We start from the raw sequence: 16,103 nt of genomic DNA, 5'->3' as shown, positions 1-16,103 counted from the left end.
AGTCTCCATAAAAGGATGAGGACTATGGGTCTCCTCACTCTATTCTTTTACATTCTAAATTTCACAATACCCCCCTCAAAGTTGGTAACATTCAAGGATTTCAGCCACAGGACACAAATCTTAAGCCTGCGTTATGTCACAGTAGAATTCCAAAGTTTGCCAGCTACCTCCAGCTTCGTAATACTGGCACATGGCAATGCAATAGCTTGCAACTTCAGGTTTCCCTACCAGCTTTATACTGCCTTCTATTTCATCCTGTTCCAGTACATCCCTTGTCATACCTTCCTATTTAAGCAGAGCAGTAGATATTCCCTGCTCCGAGTCACTTGCATGTATGCTTGTTGAGAGAGGAATAATACAACAGGAAGTTTGTGACTGGGCATATGCTTGAGTTAATGTAGATATATTTTCTCTGTAATACAGACATATTCCCATTATTAACAGTACCAGATACACAACAGTTAGAAAGCAGCAGGAACACATACAGACCCTTCCTGACTGTATGTGCTATAAACACTCAGATTATATCATGACTTGCTATGCTTCCCTTCTGTCTCAACTTTAAAGCTGAGATGGGTAAAAGAAGCGTTCAAGTAATTAGAAATTAGTTTACTTGTAAACATGTGTTAAACTACAGTGCCCTCTCTTTCCCCACTGTCCTATACTTCCTGCTCAAGCTTCTCATCCCATCTCACTTGCTTCTCCACCGCTCATCGTGCCCTCTCGCACCCCACCGCTAGTTCCCTTTTCTCCCCACACCTTGAGGTTCCCATCAGATCTCTTTCTCCCCCCAGGACTGAAAGTTCACCTCATTCTTATTTCCTTCTCCAGGTAGACTCCTCCAGACTCCCTGGAGCACACTCAAGTCTCCAGACAACTACTTTTGGGTTGTGTCTCCTTCCTGCCTCAGTTCCTTGTTCCTTTACTCCAACAAATCCAGGAGAGCTTTCCTCACCCCTGAGGCTGGCTGTGTATGTGTAAAATGAAAAAAATTTCTAAATGCAACTCGAGCCTTTACAAGCTCTTTGTCCAAAACAACTCCTTTTCTTAACTTTGTTTCTCTTCCCTTTCTCACCGCAAAGCTCCACGGAGCAAGCAGATGGTTGCTAAAAACATGGGCAAAAAGAGATTCTCCATCCTGGAGTGCGCCTGTGCCCCTACACTCCCTTTAGTTCAGGGTCAGGTCCAGAAACTCCTGATGTCAGCTTCAGATGAAACATACCCAGCCCCTGCAAAGGGATGGTCTGTATGCTGCTTGGGCAGGGCTACAACAGGGGAATTAAAAACGGCTCACAAAGGGCAATGTCCCCAAATTATGTCATTGCATCTATGAGCGGTGATTTTACAAAGGCTTAAAACGTGCCCAAAATTTGGCCTGATAAAAAGTCACACAGCACCACCGCTCTGACATGCTCTAAAAAGCAGTCCTTGCATTGTTATTGTTTTAACCATCGCCAGAACGTTCTTCTACCACCATCCCCCTTCTCTGCAAGCGCTGAAAGGCTTTTACTCAGATCAGGAATAAATGAGTAAATCAATGGGACAAAAACGCTCCAGAAAACAGCCTGAGACAGGGAACTCATGCATACACAAGACGAGTTAGCTCTGCACAGTTATAAACGATTGAGAACAGGGTAGACCAGTGCGGGAGTGAAGACAGACAGGAGAAAAAAGTAAGATCAGATAAAAGCCAACCCAAACCATAATACATTAACATAAGACAACGTCCTGACTTTACTACTACCACCGTTGCTTCTCTAAATTCTGCTTTGGCAAAAACGCCTGAAAGCTTTAGGACCTATTCATCACCTCTCTCCATATTGCGTCTCCAGTTACCAGGATCCCCAAACACTTTCAAGCTTTACGCTGACAACAAGAGGAAATCAGATACGCACGATACACCTCATCTCCTTTACGGTCCCAAGCTGCAGCTTCGCTAACACAGCGGGCACGGAGCTTTTCCCACCCTCCCCTGCTGAGCAACCTCTTGGCTCTCTTCTTCACTCCGGCTGGAAAAGGGGGGACCCGCTCCCCACCACGGCTCGCTTGAGAGCTTGCCCCCCACCATCCCCTCCACACCCATCTGGGGAAGCGAGGAGCGGGGACCCCACGCCGCGCCACTGTCTTCTTCACTGAGGGAAGCTCTTTCGTCGGGAAACACCGCGCGGGGCCGGGGGCGGGGGGCCCCCCGCGAGGTGCTTCCCGCCGAAAGGGCTTCCCTCAGCACCGCTCCCCCCCGGCAACGGCCCGCGGCCACCCACCTCGCCACGCAGCTTGCGGCACAAGCTCTCCCAGTAACGCGCCGGGACCTTCGATGCGCGGAGAGCAGCCCCGTGCAAGGCCACGAAGGCCGACAGATCCTCCTCCTCCTCACCGTCTCCCGACATGGCCGAGCACCGCCGCTCCCCCGCCGCCCGCCCCGCCGCAGCGCCCGGTGCATGCCGGGTGGGAGCGGCCCCTGAGAGGGAGGGAGGGAGGGAGGTGCGCGCGCGGTGCCAGGGGCGGGGCTTCGCCGCGCTGAGGGGCCGTTATGGGCGGTAGCTCGGGTCAGGGGAGGACGCAGTGGGTTTAGCAGCCACCGCTAAGGAAAAGGGGTGTGAGGGGGCTCTAGTCTGCAGAGCAGGTGTGGGTTCTGCTTGTGCTTTGCTCTTCTCCTGCCCTTAAGCATTAATAAAATCACATAATAAAAAAAAAATACGCGTCCGTGGCACGGTGCTGACCGCAAGATTTTTGAGTTTCCCGGCGTGTCGCGGTGAAGGAGGTTTTCAGGAACCTCTCGCAGCCTCTGAACTGGGTTACAGGTGGGGTGTGAGGCATGAGAGGGGCTAACTGCTGGCCATAGCCACGGGAAATGCTTTGAGTTTTGCAGAGGAAAAGCTGGCACCACAAACGGTGCAAAACAGTCATTTTTTAAATTAAAGCTTTTTTCTTAAAAACTTTGAAAGTTAATTTTAACATTAGGCTTCTCTTAAATATCTGTCAGTGTAAGAGGGATGTGTGTTCTTTGCAGGCGCCTGTAGGAGGGAGGTGGCTTCCCATTATTTTTCTTGGGTTGTTCGGAAGACATTTCTAAGAAAATCCATTACTTCTCATATTTTGTAGGGAATAGCCTAAACGAGTTTAACCTGAGGGTCCCTAAACATTACTGATAGCTTTGGCCTCAAGTCAGGTATGGTTACAGAACAAGAGCGAAGCAATGTGTCTGACACCGGAGGCTGCTCCGAGTGCAGGCCAGGCTTTGCTGTGCCTGCTGTTACGGCTAGCGGAGAGCTGTTGCTGCTGCTGGGAGCGCCTCCATTGCTTCCTCTCTGGATTGTCTGCTCCAGGGGCTGTGGAAACTAATTTTCTAGCCAGCCTATCCACAAATCAAGCCAGAGTCTGACTTCAGCTGGCACCATGCTGAGAGAGGTGTCCTACAACCCTGGAAATAAAAGGCAGGTTCTAGAAATAGGAATTTAGGGTCAGTAGCTGGTCAAGAAAGCCTCAAATTCATGGAACACAGCCAGTGGAGAATATATGTGAATGCCATGTTCAAGAAATACCTCTTTGCTTGCTGCCCTGTCTAGTGTCGCTGGACTGGTGTCCTATATAATCACCCAGACCAGCAATCCCTCTCTCTGCGTAATCACAGAGTTATCAGGTGAAGGGTCTGTAAATTAAAGTGCTGCAATAGCTTGACCAGGCACAGAGAGCACACAAAGAGATTAAAAACGATGCCTACGTGCTGTAACTATACATCACCGTTCTGCAGTTGAGGATCTAGCACAATCTGCAGGTTGCATATCTGAATAGTGAACACAGGCAAATCTTCCTCTTTGCCTGAGACTGTGTCTGCCTCACCACGTGCTGTGTTCCCACACTTCCCCAGCATAAAGGCTTTACTAGGATGTCGCTAAGGAGACCTACCTGATTAAACTGCTGAAGATCAAAATAGTTGTATTTCCAGTGTTCCTTGACTGGGTTCCTGCTATGGTACTCTGAGTTTGAGGATGTTTTTGCTAATATTGTTATTTGGAAAAAGAGAATGGCTATGGTGGGGATCTTGCACTAGTATTATAAAATGTGGAGACTATGTCACTTACCAGTCCTCACAGCGATCCTGCTTGCCAAAGAGGTTCCCAGTGCCACCCTTCCCTCATTTCTGTCTTTGCCATAGACTCAACACCTGATGGCATATTATATATGTACACAACGTGATACGGTTCTTCACAGGCTATGTCGAGTATATCAAGTTACACGACATGTTTTTTTGCATAGATTTTGCTCACTACACCAAATGTTGTCTCAAGTTGGGAGTGTTTACTACTGCTAATTTGAACTGGTTGTTTGTTTACTTTTTTGCCAGATAACTTATATAAAAATAAGAAAGTTCCCCGAAAGTATATAATAATAATTTTATAGTTAAGTAAAACTTTTTAGTTACTTAAGAAAGTCAATTTTTCCCTAGACAGACCAAGTAAGAAAAGTGGGATGTATTTTCATTTCTTTGTTCAGTAGAGCCACACTGATTATGCCCTGTCCAGAGGCAAGGGGAACGTGATCCTGCTCCAACATGAGATTTACATAATTCATGTTCTCGCCAAGTATGGGCAGGTGCATTCTCAGTGCTTGCTTCCACCTCACTTTGGGTAGGAGTTCTGGCCACTGGCCAGCCATCTGTGGTTCCAGGCTGTTTGGGTGAGTTTGCAGGTCTGGGAGCAGGCTATGCTGCTGCTGATAAACTCCGAGTAGTAATAAAACACAGTCAGAATCACTGGGGTTAAGAGTAGGTAAGACCCTGAGGCACAGAAGCAACTGTTGTGGGCTATTCCCTGACTTTGTCTAAAGGTTACCTAACAGGGTCTAACTCAGCTGCTGTCCTTGGCAGCCTACCCCACTTTTTTGCTGGTTTTCCACAACAGGAGTAATTCCCGGAGCAGAGAGTGGAGTCCAGCACTCATCACTCTCCGTCACCACTTCAGCTGCCAGCTGCAGTCGTTCCTACTCTGTGGCATAGATCACCTATGATGCCAGAGCCATAGACCAGAGATACCACTGTCAGCCTCTCATTGTGAAAGCAGGTATTTGTGGATAATCTTTGTAAAGAAAAAGTTACCACAGTATATTATTCTGATTGTTTTCTTAGGAAGAGTGACTAATTTACAGTGCCTGAACAACGCAGTCCTTACTCAGATGAAGTGCTTGTTAATGGGTTACTTTACATAGGTATTTACAGGGAATGCAAAAAATTCTCAGCAAGGCAGAGCTTACTAGCACTACCTCAGTCTGAAATAAGAGGATTTAGCCTTGTGGCACTATCTGTAGGGGACCAACCCATGCAGCCGTTGTGTCTCTCTGTCACAGCAGTCCTGGTGACTTATCCACCCGTTACCTCATTTAGTTCCTGCCCTCTAGCAGAATTTAGCATGAGTTAGCATATGTGAAGCAGCATTTGCCCGCAACACATGCAACTACAGTTTTATAAAGTTCTGTGAGTCTGGCAATTTCTGGCTTTATTCCAAATGTTTATGGCTATCTATCTGATCGCAATAGATCGAATGTGCATTCCCCACTTAATTTTCCTGTTGTTTCACGTTAGAAGCTTCCTCTTTGGCAGCATGTCATGGAAACCTTCTCCGGAAGAGAGGTAGGGATGTAAGGGGCAGAAGACACCCTTAACATAATAATAAAAAGGAGATGAGGGGACATATTTCTGGTGCATTTTACAATAAATGCTGTAATATGTTACCACAGAAGCCATTTGCTTGCAAATAAACAGCTTTCTCAACAGTAAAACTACCACTTCTAAGCATGGAAAGCTGAGATGGGGGCTTAGATGAGAGGAACATCATTGCTGTAAATACTTTCATAGCTGTATCTGAGAGCCTAAAATCTCATAGATGCTGTTACAAGAATGCAGAATGTATTCTTCTGCATCAAAATAGCAGTGATTGTGTGTAGCTTTGCTTACCTGCTTTCATGGATAGGTATATTTTTGGGAAGGTACTGCATCCCTCTAACTGCAAGAATCCCCAGAACAGCATTGACTATGTTTTGCACTCACCTGGCAGGGAACCTGTGCAGAGGCAGTGACAGCAACCAGCTGTGAGGCTGAGAGCGTGACTCTGTGACAAGCCACATAAGGCTCAGACAGCGAGGTCATCAAATCAGAGCTTTGAACTGCAGTGATGTCCCAGCATGTAGCCACACACAAATGCTGCATGTACAGCTGTAGAAAAGATTTCTGCATATGCCATGGCTAGAAGCTGAACCACTGACAGAAGGAGGAGAGAAAGATAAAACACCAAATTTAGTTAAATTTGCAACACCCACCTGTCAGCTGGAGTCCATCAAGGGCCTTATATGAAGTCTCTTTCCTGTACCCTGGCTACCATATGACAGTGGGGCTACACTGTCCTGTTGTGTGGCTGGATCGGTACCTGAGTGAGGAGGGCAACCCATGTTTTGACCTTGGGGTGAGTGCTCATGTGAGTGTGGAGTTTGGAAAAAGCCCTGGAGAAAAAGAGCCATGGAGGGCAGCATGCCAGTGGATGAATGATCTTAGCAGCTTGGACTCAGTCTCTGGCCTAAAAGTCTGACAAGAGATCAGTGTCTTAAGGGTAATAAGCCAAACAAATTGTCCGGCACAAACAATACTTTTACTCATTGTATCCCCAAGAATCATATTTACTTCATTTGTGTTATGCGCTGACATAACACACACTGACAAGTGCAAGTGTTTTAATTTCAAAGATGCTCTCTCACTGCTCACACAGAACTGGGGTGGAGGGAGGCTGCCCTCATACTGGGGTTACAATATGGAAAACCAGCTTGCCAGGCAGCTCCAAGGATCTTCACCTCATGTCACATCCATATAGGCAATCCAACCAGCTGCCCTTAGTCCCAAGGCATCCTGCCACACCTCCACAGTCAGCACTGCAGTTTGTCACAAACTGCTTGGGTGTCTTCAGAAAGGCAGATCCCTGTTCTTCCCTTTCCTGTGTGTTTAGGCATACACAGCATGTTGTCTAATGTATTGCTTTTATAAAAATATGACCATTACATAGGAATACTGTTATATACACAATGCAAGTGAGCTGGAGGTGATGTTATTCTACACATTAAGAAACGCTGTTGGAGTGTAGTGTCTCTCACCGTGCGTCAGCAGGTGCACAGCAGAGGTGACAACTGGTACGTGTGTCACCTTTGTGCTGGAGTGGCTCAGGATGCTGACAGGTGGCTCTCCAGGGCTAGTCAGTGAGGTGTCTCCTCAAATGATCATAAAAAAGCCGTGGCTGGTAATAGTGCTGACTCCTAAATAAATACTATATTGGAAAAAATGCAGAGATGGGCACTTACAATACTTCTCTTGATTTATGTTTTATACATAGAAACATTTTGTAGCAAAACTAGTCCATGGCTACCTAGAGCAAGCGCATGCATGTTTATGTTGCCTGCCTAGCAACATGATAGAAGGAAATTTATTGGGGCACAAGGCAGCAACAGCAGCAGCAAGGTGCACTCATGGGCAGCAGAAAGCAGACTGCAGCCCATTGTTAGCTTTGTGTGCTACAGGAGTTCAAGCATGGCTACATAAAACGGAAGGAGAAAGAAAATGCACCCGGGCAGGGGAATGTCTCCTAAAAATGCTCTGGGAATTATGTCTGGTTTGCAACTTACATGAAGATTTGGAGACCTGTTGTCAGCGATTCACAGGGGACTGCCCATTTGGATGTAATTTTTAAGAGGCAAAAATAGCCATTTATGATGATTGTACAGGACAGACCCCTTCTGTGACACCAGGAGTCTGTCAATGTTGATGGCTGAACAAAGAGAAAAATAAATCTATGCCCAGTGTGCCTTCGCTTACCTGCTGGGTCACGCCAGAGTGCTGTTCATCAGGCCATTATGTCTTGTGAGCAAAAATGAGGGAATTCATGGAAAGATCTGAAATGAGAATGGATCCCTCTGCGACTCTCACCAGGCAATGCCTGTTTCAGTAAACTAGAATCTTGTACTCCAGTGTGCATTGTCACAGCTGCTGAACTTTCATCGGCTTTTGCCCTTATGCGCAGTACTTCATTACTAGTAATTAATTTGACTTCCAATGACCTTTAGGAACTTTTGAGTTCAGCTTTTCTCTGTCTTTGATAGGAGCTGACTTTTCCTGTTACTCCTTTAAAGCTGTGAAGCTATAAAGACAGCTGGGCGCCGTCTCATATGGCACCGTCTGTAGTCTGATAAAAGTGATGCTCTATCTCCTTGGAGTGTAATGAGGGTAACTGCCCCTATTACCTCAGTGGATTGCTACTAGCTGAAAAAGGCAGTAATTTATTTTTTGCAGCCAGTCAGAACGGAGCTGTCTCTCTCTTTACGCCTTTCAAACCTGTCAGTGACACCAATAGTCACCAGTCATACTGACAGTATTTATATCATTTACAACATATATAAAATCAGTGGAGCATACTGTCGTATGATAAATGCTTTTTCCTAACAAGATAAACTGCTTCCATGAGAGTATCAGCAGAATACCACGCACCATGCTGGCATGTGAGGTCTCCCGTCTGTTCTACAGTCGGTGGCTGCTGTACCGTTTACAATGCTCCACGGGCCGTGCTCGTCTCCTAACAAGCACTGCTGCGTGGCAAACCTGGTATCAGGTGTTATCAATGGAATTAATCACATCGTGCTTTCTGTCTGGTCCAGCGTGCTGTGTACCCTTAATGGCAACTTGCACTTCTTAAACTGCAAAAAATGATTTAAATCTGATCTGAGCTATTGATGTCACCTCAGAGAGTCTATTTTCTGTCAGCCTGTCATCATCCATTTTCATCATTACCAGCATCAGGAGTTTCACTTGAGCCACTGATGCTTTGTAATCTTGGACTGCAAAAGTGTTAACTATCATCATAAAATTCAGCAGCAAGGAGGGCCTGGGCAAATACACTTTTTCTACAGCTGGGCTAGAGGGGGAAAGCACACTTTTGATCTCTCTTTAAATCATTGTTTTGGGTGCAAGCGTAGTTTTCTCTCAACCTAGTCCTCAGTGGGACAAGCAGCAGGTGAGTTTGGAAGTCACCAGTCTTCTCGGCAGCTTGTGGTGGAATAGCCCATCTGGCCACCAGTGGAAGAGAACTTCCTTTCTCTTCCTTTCTTTCTTTGAGGCAGTTTCTCAATAGAGGGAAAGGGCACCTGCATGATACACACATAGTAACGCCAGAGTTATTTTAAGAAATGGTTAAAGGTCCTGGAGGGATGCTGGTGATGTGGTGCTTTCCTGTAGCCAGGATTTCTTCTTGCTCTGAAAAATTCTCCTTGAAGTGTATATGGAAGGAACTTAACTCAGTGTTCCCAGCACTCACAAACTCCAGTTGTTCGATAAGAAAGCAAAAGCTCTCTGTTGCCTAAAGATGAAAACCAGACTGACATGTGTGAATGCTATCAAAAAAGAGAAATTCTCTTCTGATTCCTGTCCACATTACACTGGTGTGTGGAGCCTTTTCCATGTACACAAATAAATGGCAGGCAGATGTATCCATTCCATTTTACATTTATTATGAAAGTGATTTTAACAAAAAAGTTTTATTACATGCTTCGTTTTGAGCTTTGACATAGAAATCAAAGCTATTAATATACAGAGGCAAAAGGAAATGTATTTTCTTATAAGGTACATTTACAACAACAATTTTCTACTACAAATCTGACAGCATTGTTAAAATATTGGTAAAGCTTCAACCACTGTATTTTATTTTCTAAGTATCAAATTTTGTACAGTTATTCACTATCTTTGCTCTAAACTATCAGGTACATTTCATATGGAAATAGCTGTTTGTACATAATTTACATTGGTAATAAAGCTTAGAAGTCCCAGCAGCATCCACAAGGGATTAGTTCAAAATGTCACTCGTGCCCACTGATTTACACAGAGCAAATTGGTACAGAAACCAATGTTACACATACAGGTATCACCCCCCGAAATCTAGTCTACCAGAAATTCCTGCTTAAGAGATGATGGACATGATCATAGTGAACTTTATGCAGGTGAAACTACCACTGACCTCAGTGGCAGTTTGGCCTAAAAAAGGCTCTATGATCCCATCCAATATCAGGTTTTATCACTTCCACTGCTACGTAAGTGCACAGAGATACCATACCTTTCCTTGTCTTTATACTATATTTGGGCGTAATCTTTTGAATTCCCTTTTATTTCTGAATTTGGTTGTTGTTTGTTATCATAACAATGGAAGAAGAACTAGCACTAACTTTAAAATATATATCTTTTATATGTTATGAAGATGGTAAGCACTTCAGAATGACACTTGAGAGTGAACTCTATGAAAACTAGCAGGTTAAACTGTCCCAGAAAACTCTTCCTATGACGCCAGTGAGACTGCAGAAATAACAGGAGCAGTGATGTGGAAGGATGAATCTGACTACTGACCACATCCACCCCAGTCTCCTGAAGCACCTTTTTAATCACTGTGTTGAGTATCTGCTGCTGTCAATGCAAATTAACGGCCTTTCTAAGGTATAAAACATAGAAAACAATATTTACAAAATAATTTTAATTATAAAAGTAACAAAAACAAACTCTAAAAAAGATATTTTCACAATCATTAAAATAAAGTTTAATTAAGCAAAGCCACTTTTTTCCTAGATATTGAGAAATTCAGCTAAAATTGAATTGCAATTGTTTGTGTATCTTTAAAATTGTTATCTCCCCTTCCTGAATACAGATGGTTTAAATTATTACATCTAATGGTACTTCTGTACATTTTACTCTTGTATATTACATATTAATTTTATAGATTAAAAGCTTAGTGATGAAACAGAATAAATAAATGAAATAACAAACTGGAATTGTATATATTCGGATACTTAGATAACAGGTTTTTGACGTGAAGAGTTTATTTCCCAGTCTGTTTCTATTCAGATGAAAAACGTTATGATAAAACATGAGACTTCTCTCTAAATCCAAGTCCTGTACTTAGGAATAAGTTTATATTACCTTACAGAAATTTCCCTTCTTCCATAAATTCTTATGGGAGACAAAAAATCTCTTCCCCCAGCCCCCAAGTGCTTACAACAGTCTCTCATCCTAGAAAACGATTTCATTAAAGTCTCACAGTATTGAGAGTCTAGAGAACTTCTACAGTTACTACCATTCGAATCAATCAGTGGTTTTAAATGATGAAAAAAATGCAACTACTTGAACTCATGACAGAGAGACAAGTAACTGTGGGTGTTGCTCATTCCCAGCATTAGAAAAGGGAAAATCCAGACCCCTGAGGTGGCTGAGAAATTTGCCACTGGATTCAGTTGTTGAAGATTTTTCTTCAGCTTCTTTTTTAAGAGCACTCAAAGGTATTTGGAGTCCAGACATGGGAACTGTCACAGAGCAGTTAGGTTTTGCTGGCCAAGGCCCATCAGCAGTTGCTGTATAAGAATCATACCACTACTTTTGCTCCTGATGTTCGTAACTTGTTATCCGCAAGATTAAAACTGGTTTGTTTATACATAAGACTGACCTGATAAATTTTAATCTGTTGGGCACGCTTACAAAGGGGCGTGGGGTGGAGTTTGACTTTCCTCTTTGAATGTTTAATACATGTAAGCATGCTTCTCGTTCATGTGGCATCATCCTCGCGTTCTGCTTACAGACAGAGGACCACAGGTGAGCTGTGCTCTTTCAAAACCAGCTGACAACTCAGAATGCGGACTCTGAAAACTGCGACCAAGCCTGTATTTATTTAAGCTAGTCTAAAACTAAACTAAACCTAGCTTACTAGGTAACCTAGTTTTAAGTAAGCTTGCTTACTTTTAAGTAAGCTTACCCTAGTATGAAGCTGATGTGTAGGAAAGATCAGCCTAAATCATCAGTAGTTGTAACACGCTGTGATTTAACTTTGTTCTATGGGGGAGGCACAATGAGGAAATAAATTTCTTTTGAAAAGGTGGTCTTTAGGTAAAAAATCTAATGTATGATGGAGGAAGGAAGACAGGGCAAGAAAACAGGCTGAAAGAAGACTTCAGTGGCTTTAAATCCAGTTCCAGTGAGCTAAATCTTCAGGCAGAATAAATCTTGCTGTTGCAGGCAAGATGCAGGTGGCAATCTATTGAACACCAAATCCCAATGCTTCCTGTACTCAAACGACACACACGCGCACCTTGCCCACAGCAATCACTAACAAGCACTTTCATAGCATGACTTAGGGCTTGATTAGCAACTTCTGATGGTTGCAGTCTCCTGGACTGCGGCAGGTATGCAGGCAGTGATTTGGTGGCACATGAGAATGTTTAGGGATGAATCACCACCACCTCACTAAAAATAAGTGCAGTATTTAAAGCAGGAGGAGAGGCTTAAAACAGTAAGTGCTACAGGTGCAGCTTTTCAGCACACAGGCATTTGCAAATTGAAAGTAAAAAGCTTAGTTTGTGATGTGGAATCAGGCTATCACAAATGGACACTTCTTCAGCCTTCCTGTAATAACGCATAAACATGTTGTTGCCCCTATCCTCCATACAACGTGTAATTCTCTAAGAACAGATACAGGGCTGTATTTATTGAATATGTTTAAACGCAATATTTCACGTTTAGGGTAAAAGCCAAAATTTTGTATTGATTCATTTCATGAAGCTGGTTTTCTTAAAGGCGGCCATATTTCTCCTTGTGTTTTTTGATTCCCAAATGTGTCTAGGTCTTCTCCATGGAAGACGACATTCCTTGTTGTACTGTTATTGTATAGTAGCAATATGTTGCCTGACTTCTGACAGTGAAGACATCCTACACCTGCATGAACAAATGAAGAGCTGAGCTCACCTTTTATTTGGTGACTGCCAGTTTCTGTAGCTATAAATCTAGTATGAAAGTCAAATCATTTTTAACTTTTAAAGCCAATGTAATAATCCTGTGCTGTTTTACAAATCAGCTGGAATCGGTTCAGACAGTCCTATATACCACTTGTCATTACTTATTTCATCAGAAATTTGCACATCCAAGGGCATTTCTATGCAGAGCTGCATTCAAACCTGACTCATTTGCTAAATATATTCACATATGAAACCCCTGTATATTCAGACGCATTTCACGCTATACATTTGAAGGCCAAATTATTCTCTTTCTTTCACTGCTTTCAGCAACACAAAGTCTGCATTTGCCACAGAAGTCCCCAAGCGCTCTGTCCTGACTGTGGAGTCCACGCCCTGACGTGGCTCCGGGGAACGTGAGCTAACACATGCTCTCAGGTTGTCTGTCAGGATGAACTAGACAAAACCCTTGTTTTGTCTAATGTCGTTCTAAGTCAGGGTGAGTTGTACCAGAGCTAAATGCAGCTATATGCTCCTGTATTCACCTCTCACAGCTGTACCAAGGTCCCACTAACAGTGCTCACAACCAGGACACATTCCTCTCATGGTCGCTATCTGGCACTAAGAACCTGGAAAACTTTACGGTGCTGCCAGGGGTTTTTGGACTCGTAAGGCAATTACTTTCAGCCCTGTTCTGGGCTTGTCCTGCTTGGCACCAGTGTCATACAGTGGTATTCTGTCCAAACATGTGGGTTGTTACAAGCAAAAATTTTAGCAAGGATTTTACGAAACTCACTGCACAGCATCAGGTTCCAAAGTTTGCTTACTGAAGTGTGAAATACTAAAGATCGCTGTAAATCGTTCAGTAAATGAGGAAGTTATTTTTCTCCATATCTTTCACATCTTTTCCTTCGTATCTTTCAGTAGGATGGCTGCAATCCTGACCCATTCTAATCATTCTGGGTAACCTATCAGACTTTGAAATACTGTTTGGCTGAAGTAGCTTTTTAGCTATACACAACTAAGTACCTAAAAAGATTTTTTCTTTTTTAAGGTTTATTTTTTTTCTAGAAATAACTCCTGTTAAGGAAAAAAAATACATGTAACACTTTTTTTGTTCCAGGCGGCAACTGAATCTAGGACCGATGATATGTTCTCCTTTGAATGTCCACCTTTAGTAACCCATACTGAATATTTAGTAAAAGTAGTTTCAACATCCTCAAAAAAAGCTAGGTTTAACAGCCTTTAAAAAAGGACTTTTATGGGGATGTTACATTTTGAAACGAGGGTTAATATATAAATATGTACATATTAAAGAGAAAGCTCATCAAAGACCTAAGATCTGTAAGTGAAAAAAGAATTGTTAGAGCCTAAGTTGAAACTGTTCCGGCACAGAAGGAAAAAAAATTATACTCTTCAACAGAAAAGGAAAGAAGGCAAGCAAAATTACATGATGGCTAAGTAGAAAAACTCAACAGAATACTTAAGGTGTCTCTTAGAAATGGAATATTCAACCACTTCTAGCCAACAGAAAACAACTTTGTAAATTTAAGCAGTACATGTTCAAAGACAAAAAAAACGTGTAAGAAGTTAACCATAACCACCCTTAATGTACGTCTTTGAGAGCATCCAAGGGTATGTTAAACTACAGGGTAGATATGCAAAAAAAATTCAGCGAAGCAAAACTGTACATTAATCTTTTTGTGAAAGGATGCTGGCATGATAGTTAATTTCTCCATGTAATAAATTTGTAGGATCAAAAGGGAACATGATATACAAGAGGAAGGGACTTAAAAGTAAAGAGGCTGAAATACTAATAAAAAAAAATCTACTCTCTCACTGAAATTAGCTCCTCTGCCAGCAAACAGCAGGAAACACAGGATTTATCATAATCTCAACCCACCAGTACCTGTTGCTCTGTGAGGGAGGCCTGACCATGAGGCTCATGCTTTCTTGCAGACCATACAGTCCCCATGGCTGATGGGCACTGTGGTTGCAAATTCGTGAGAAAAGGGAGTGCCAGGTCTCTGAAGATGGCAGGGCCTGCCCTCCAACTTAAGTGCAAAACTGTGTCCTGTTCACCCCCTCACCCCCCTCAGAGTATGGGCCCAGGGCACAGGTATGTTCCCAGTGTTTTAGAGATGGCAGGTCCAACAAAAATTCCTCCTTGGTGAGCTCCTCTCACGTGTGTCGTCCTCAGGGGTAACTGTTGGTCTGCATGTGAGGGGCGCCCAATGAAGAGGCAACAGCCAACCCTTTACTGGACAGCAGTTGCATCTTAACACATGTTATTTTTCCTGAAATAATGTACGTTGAAAGAGATTGTCTCAGAGTAACTATTATCCAGTATTCTAAAACTCCAGCAGGCTCCAGGTTTGGTGTTAACGGAAGTGACAAGCACTTGGAGAAGTCATTTAATCATCTAAGCAAAGTTACAAATAGATATGAGTAAATAGGGTATGTGGGAGTAAAGATTTAAGCATGAATAATATTTACAGTAACTAAAGATAACATTACTAATGTACCCACAAATAGAAGTATATATTTATATATTTATATATTGTACTTAATTAGTTGCTCTATTAACAGAAAGAAAAACAAGACTACTACTGGTGTGGTTGTTCATTTCTCACCTATCCTATTGTAAATCCCTTCAAAGGGACCAACTCATGTACAGAAATCCAGAGCTAAACGTGTTTCAGTGAAGTAAATGACAGTGGAAAACCTCTGAAGAAGTTTAGAAGAGGACAGATAAAAACATTAGGACATCAGGGCATGGGACTCAATCTCATGGAATTCATAAAACAAAATTATACATCTGTTTCAGTTTGGTTGTTTTTTTTTCCTTTTTTTCCCTTTTGATTTCTACTTGGACAGAGGTTCCACTAAGTAACAAATGAGAAATAACAAAATTTAGATTGTTTTGTTTTCTTCTAACAATTCAAATATAAACTTCAAGTGCAATTCAAAATCCAAACATTATTTATACTACATACTTCTTTCTACAACAGAATTTATCTGCAGGTAGTTTAATCAGATTTGAACAGATTCCTTCTTTGCTTTGACAAAAATTATTTTTGATGAAAAATAAAAAGCTAGAAAGAGTATTGTCTACATAATGTAATTACAAATGGAAAGTGAAGACACACTAGTGCAGAGACAAATTTGGATCTTCAACTAGATGCACTCAAGAGATGCACAATTTTTTTTGTAGTAAAAATCCCATCCAAAACATTGGCTTTTAATGATTATAAAACATTATAGGTATTCTTAAATATACAATTGAAAATAAAGACTGCAAAAAAGAGCCTTCAAAT

The 16,103-nt window shown here is 42.5% G+C and overlaps 1 protein-coding gene across 1 annotated transcript in view; it reads right to left on the bottom strand.

Moving 5' to 3' along the window:
* The window catches only part of TTLL12 (tubulin tyrosine ligase like 12), a 30,554-nt gene extending 28,127 nt beyond the window's left edge, over nucleotides 1–2,427 (bottom strand). Inside the window, exon 1 of the mRNA XM_068401419.1 lies at nucleotides 2,262–2,427. Coding sequence (XP_068257520.1) covers nucleotides 2,262–2,387 — 126 coding nt within the window. The 5' untranslated portion in view covers nucleotides 2,388–2,427. The remainder of the gene's footprint in view (nucleotides 1–2,261) is intronic.
* Nucleotides 2,428–16,103: the final 13,676 nt, after the last annotated feature.

This window comes from Nyctibius grandis, chromosome 5, assembly GCF_013368605.1.
Source record: "Nyctibius grandis isolate bNycGra1 chromosome 5, bNycGra1.pri, whole genome shotgun sequence".
NCBI lineage: Eukaryota > Metazoa > Chordata > Aves > Nyctibiiformes > Nyctibiidae > Nyctibius > Nyctibius grandis.
This window is presented reverse-complemented; position numbering and strand designations above follow the sequence as displayed.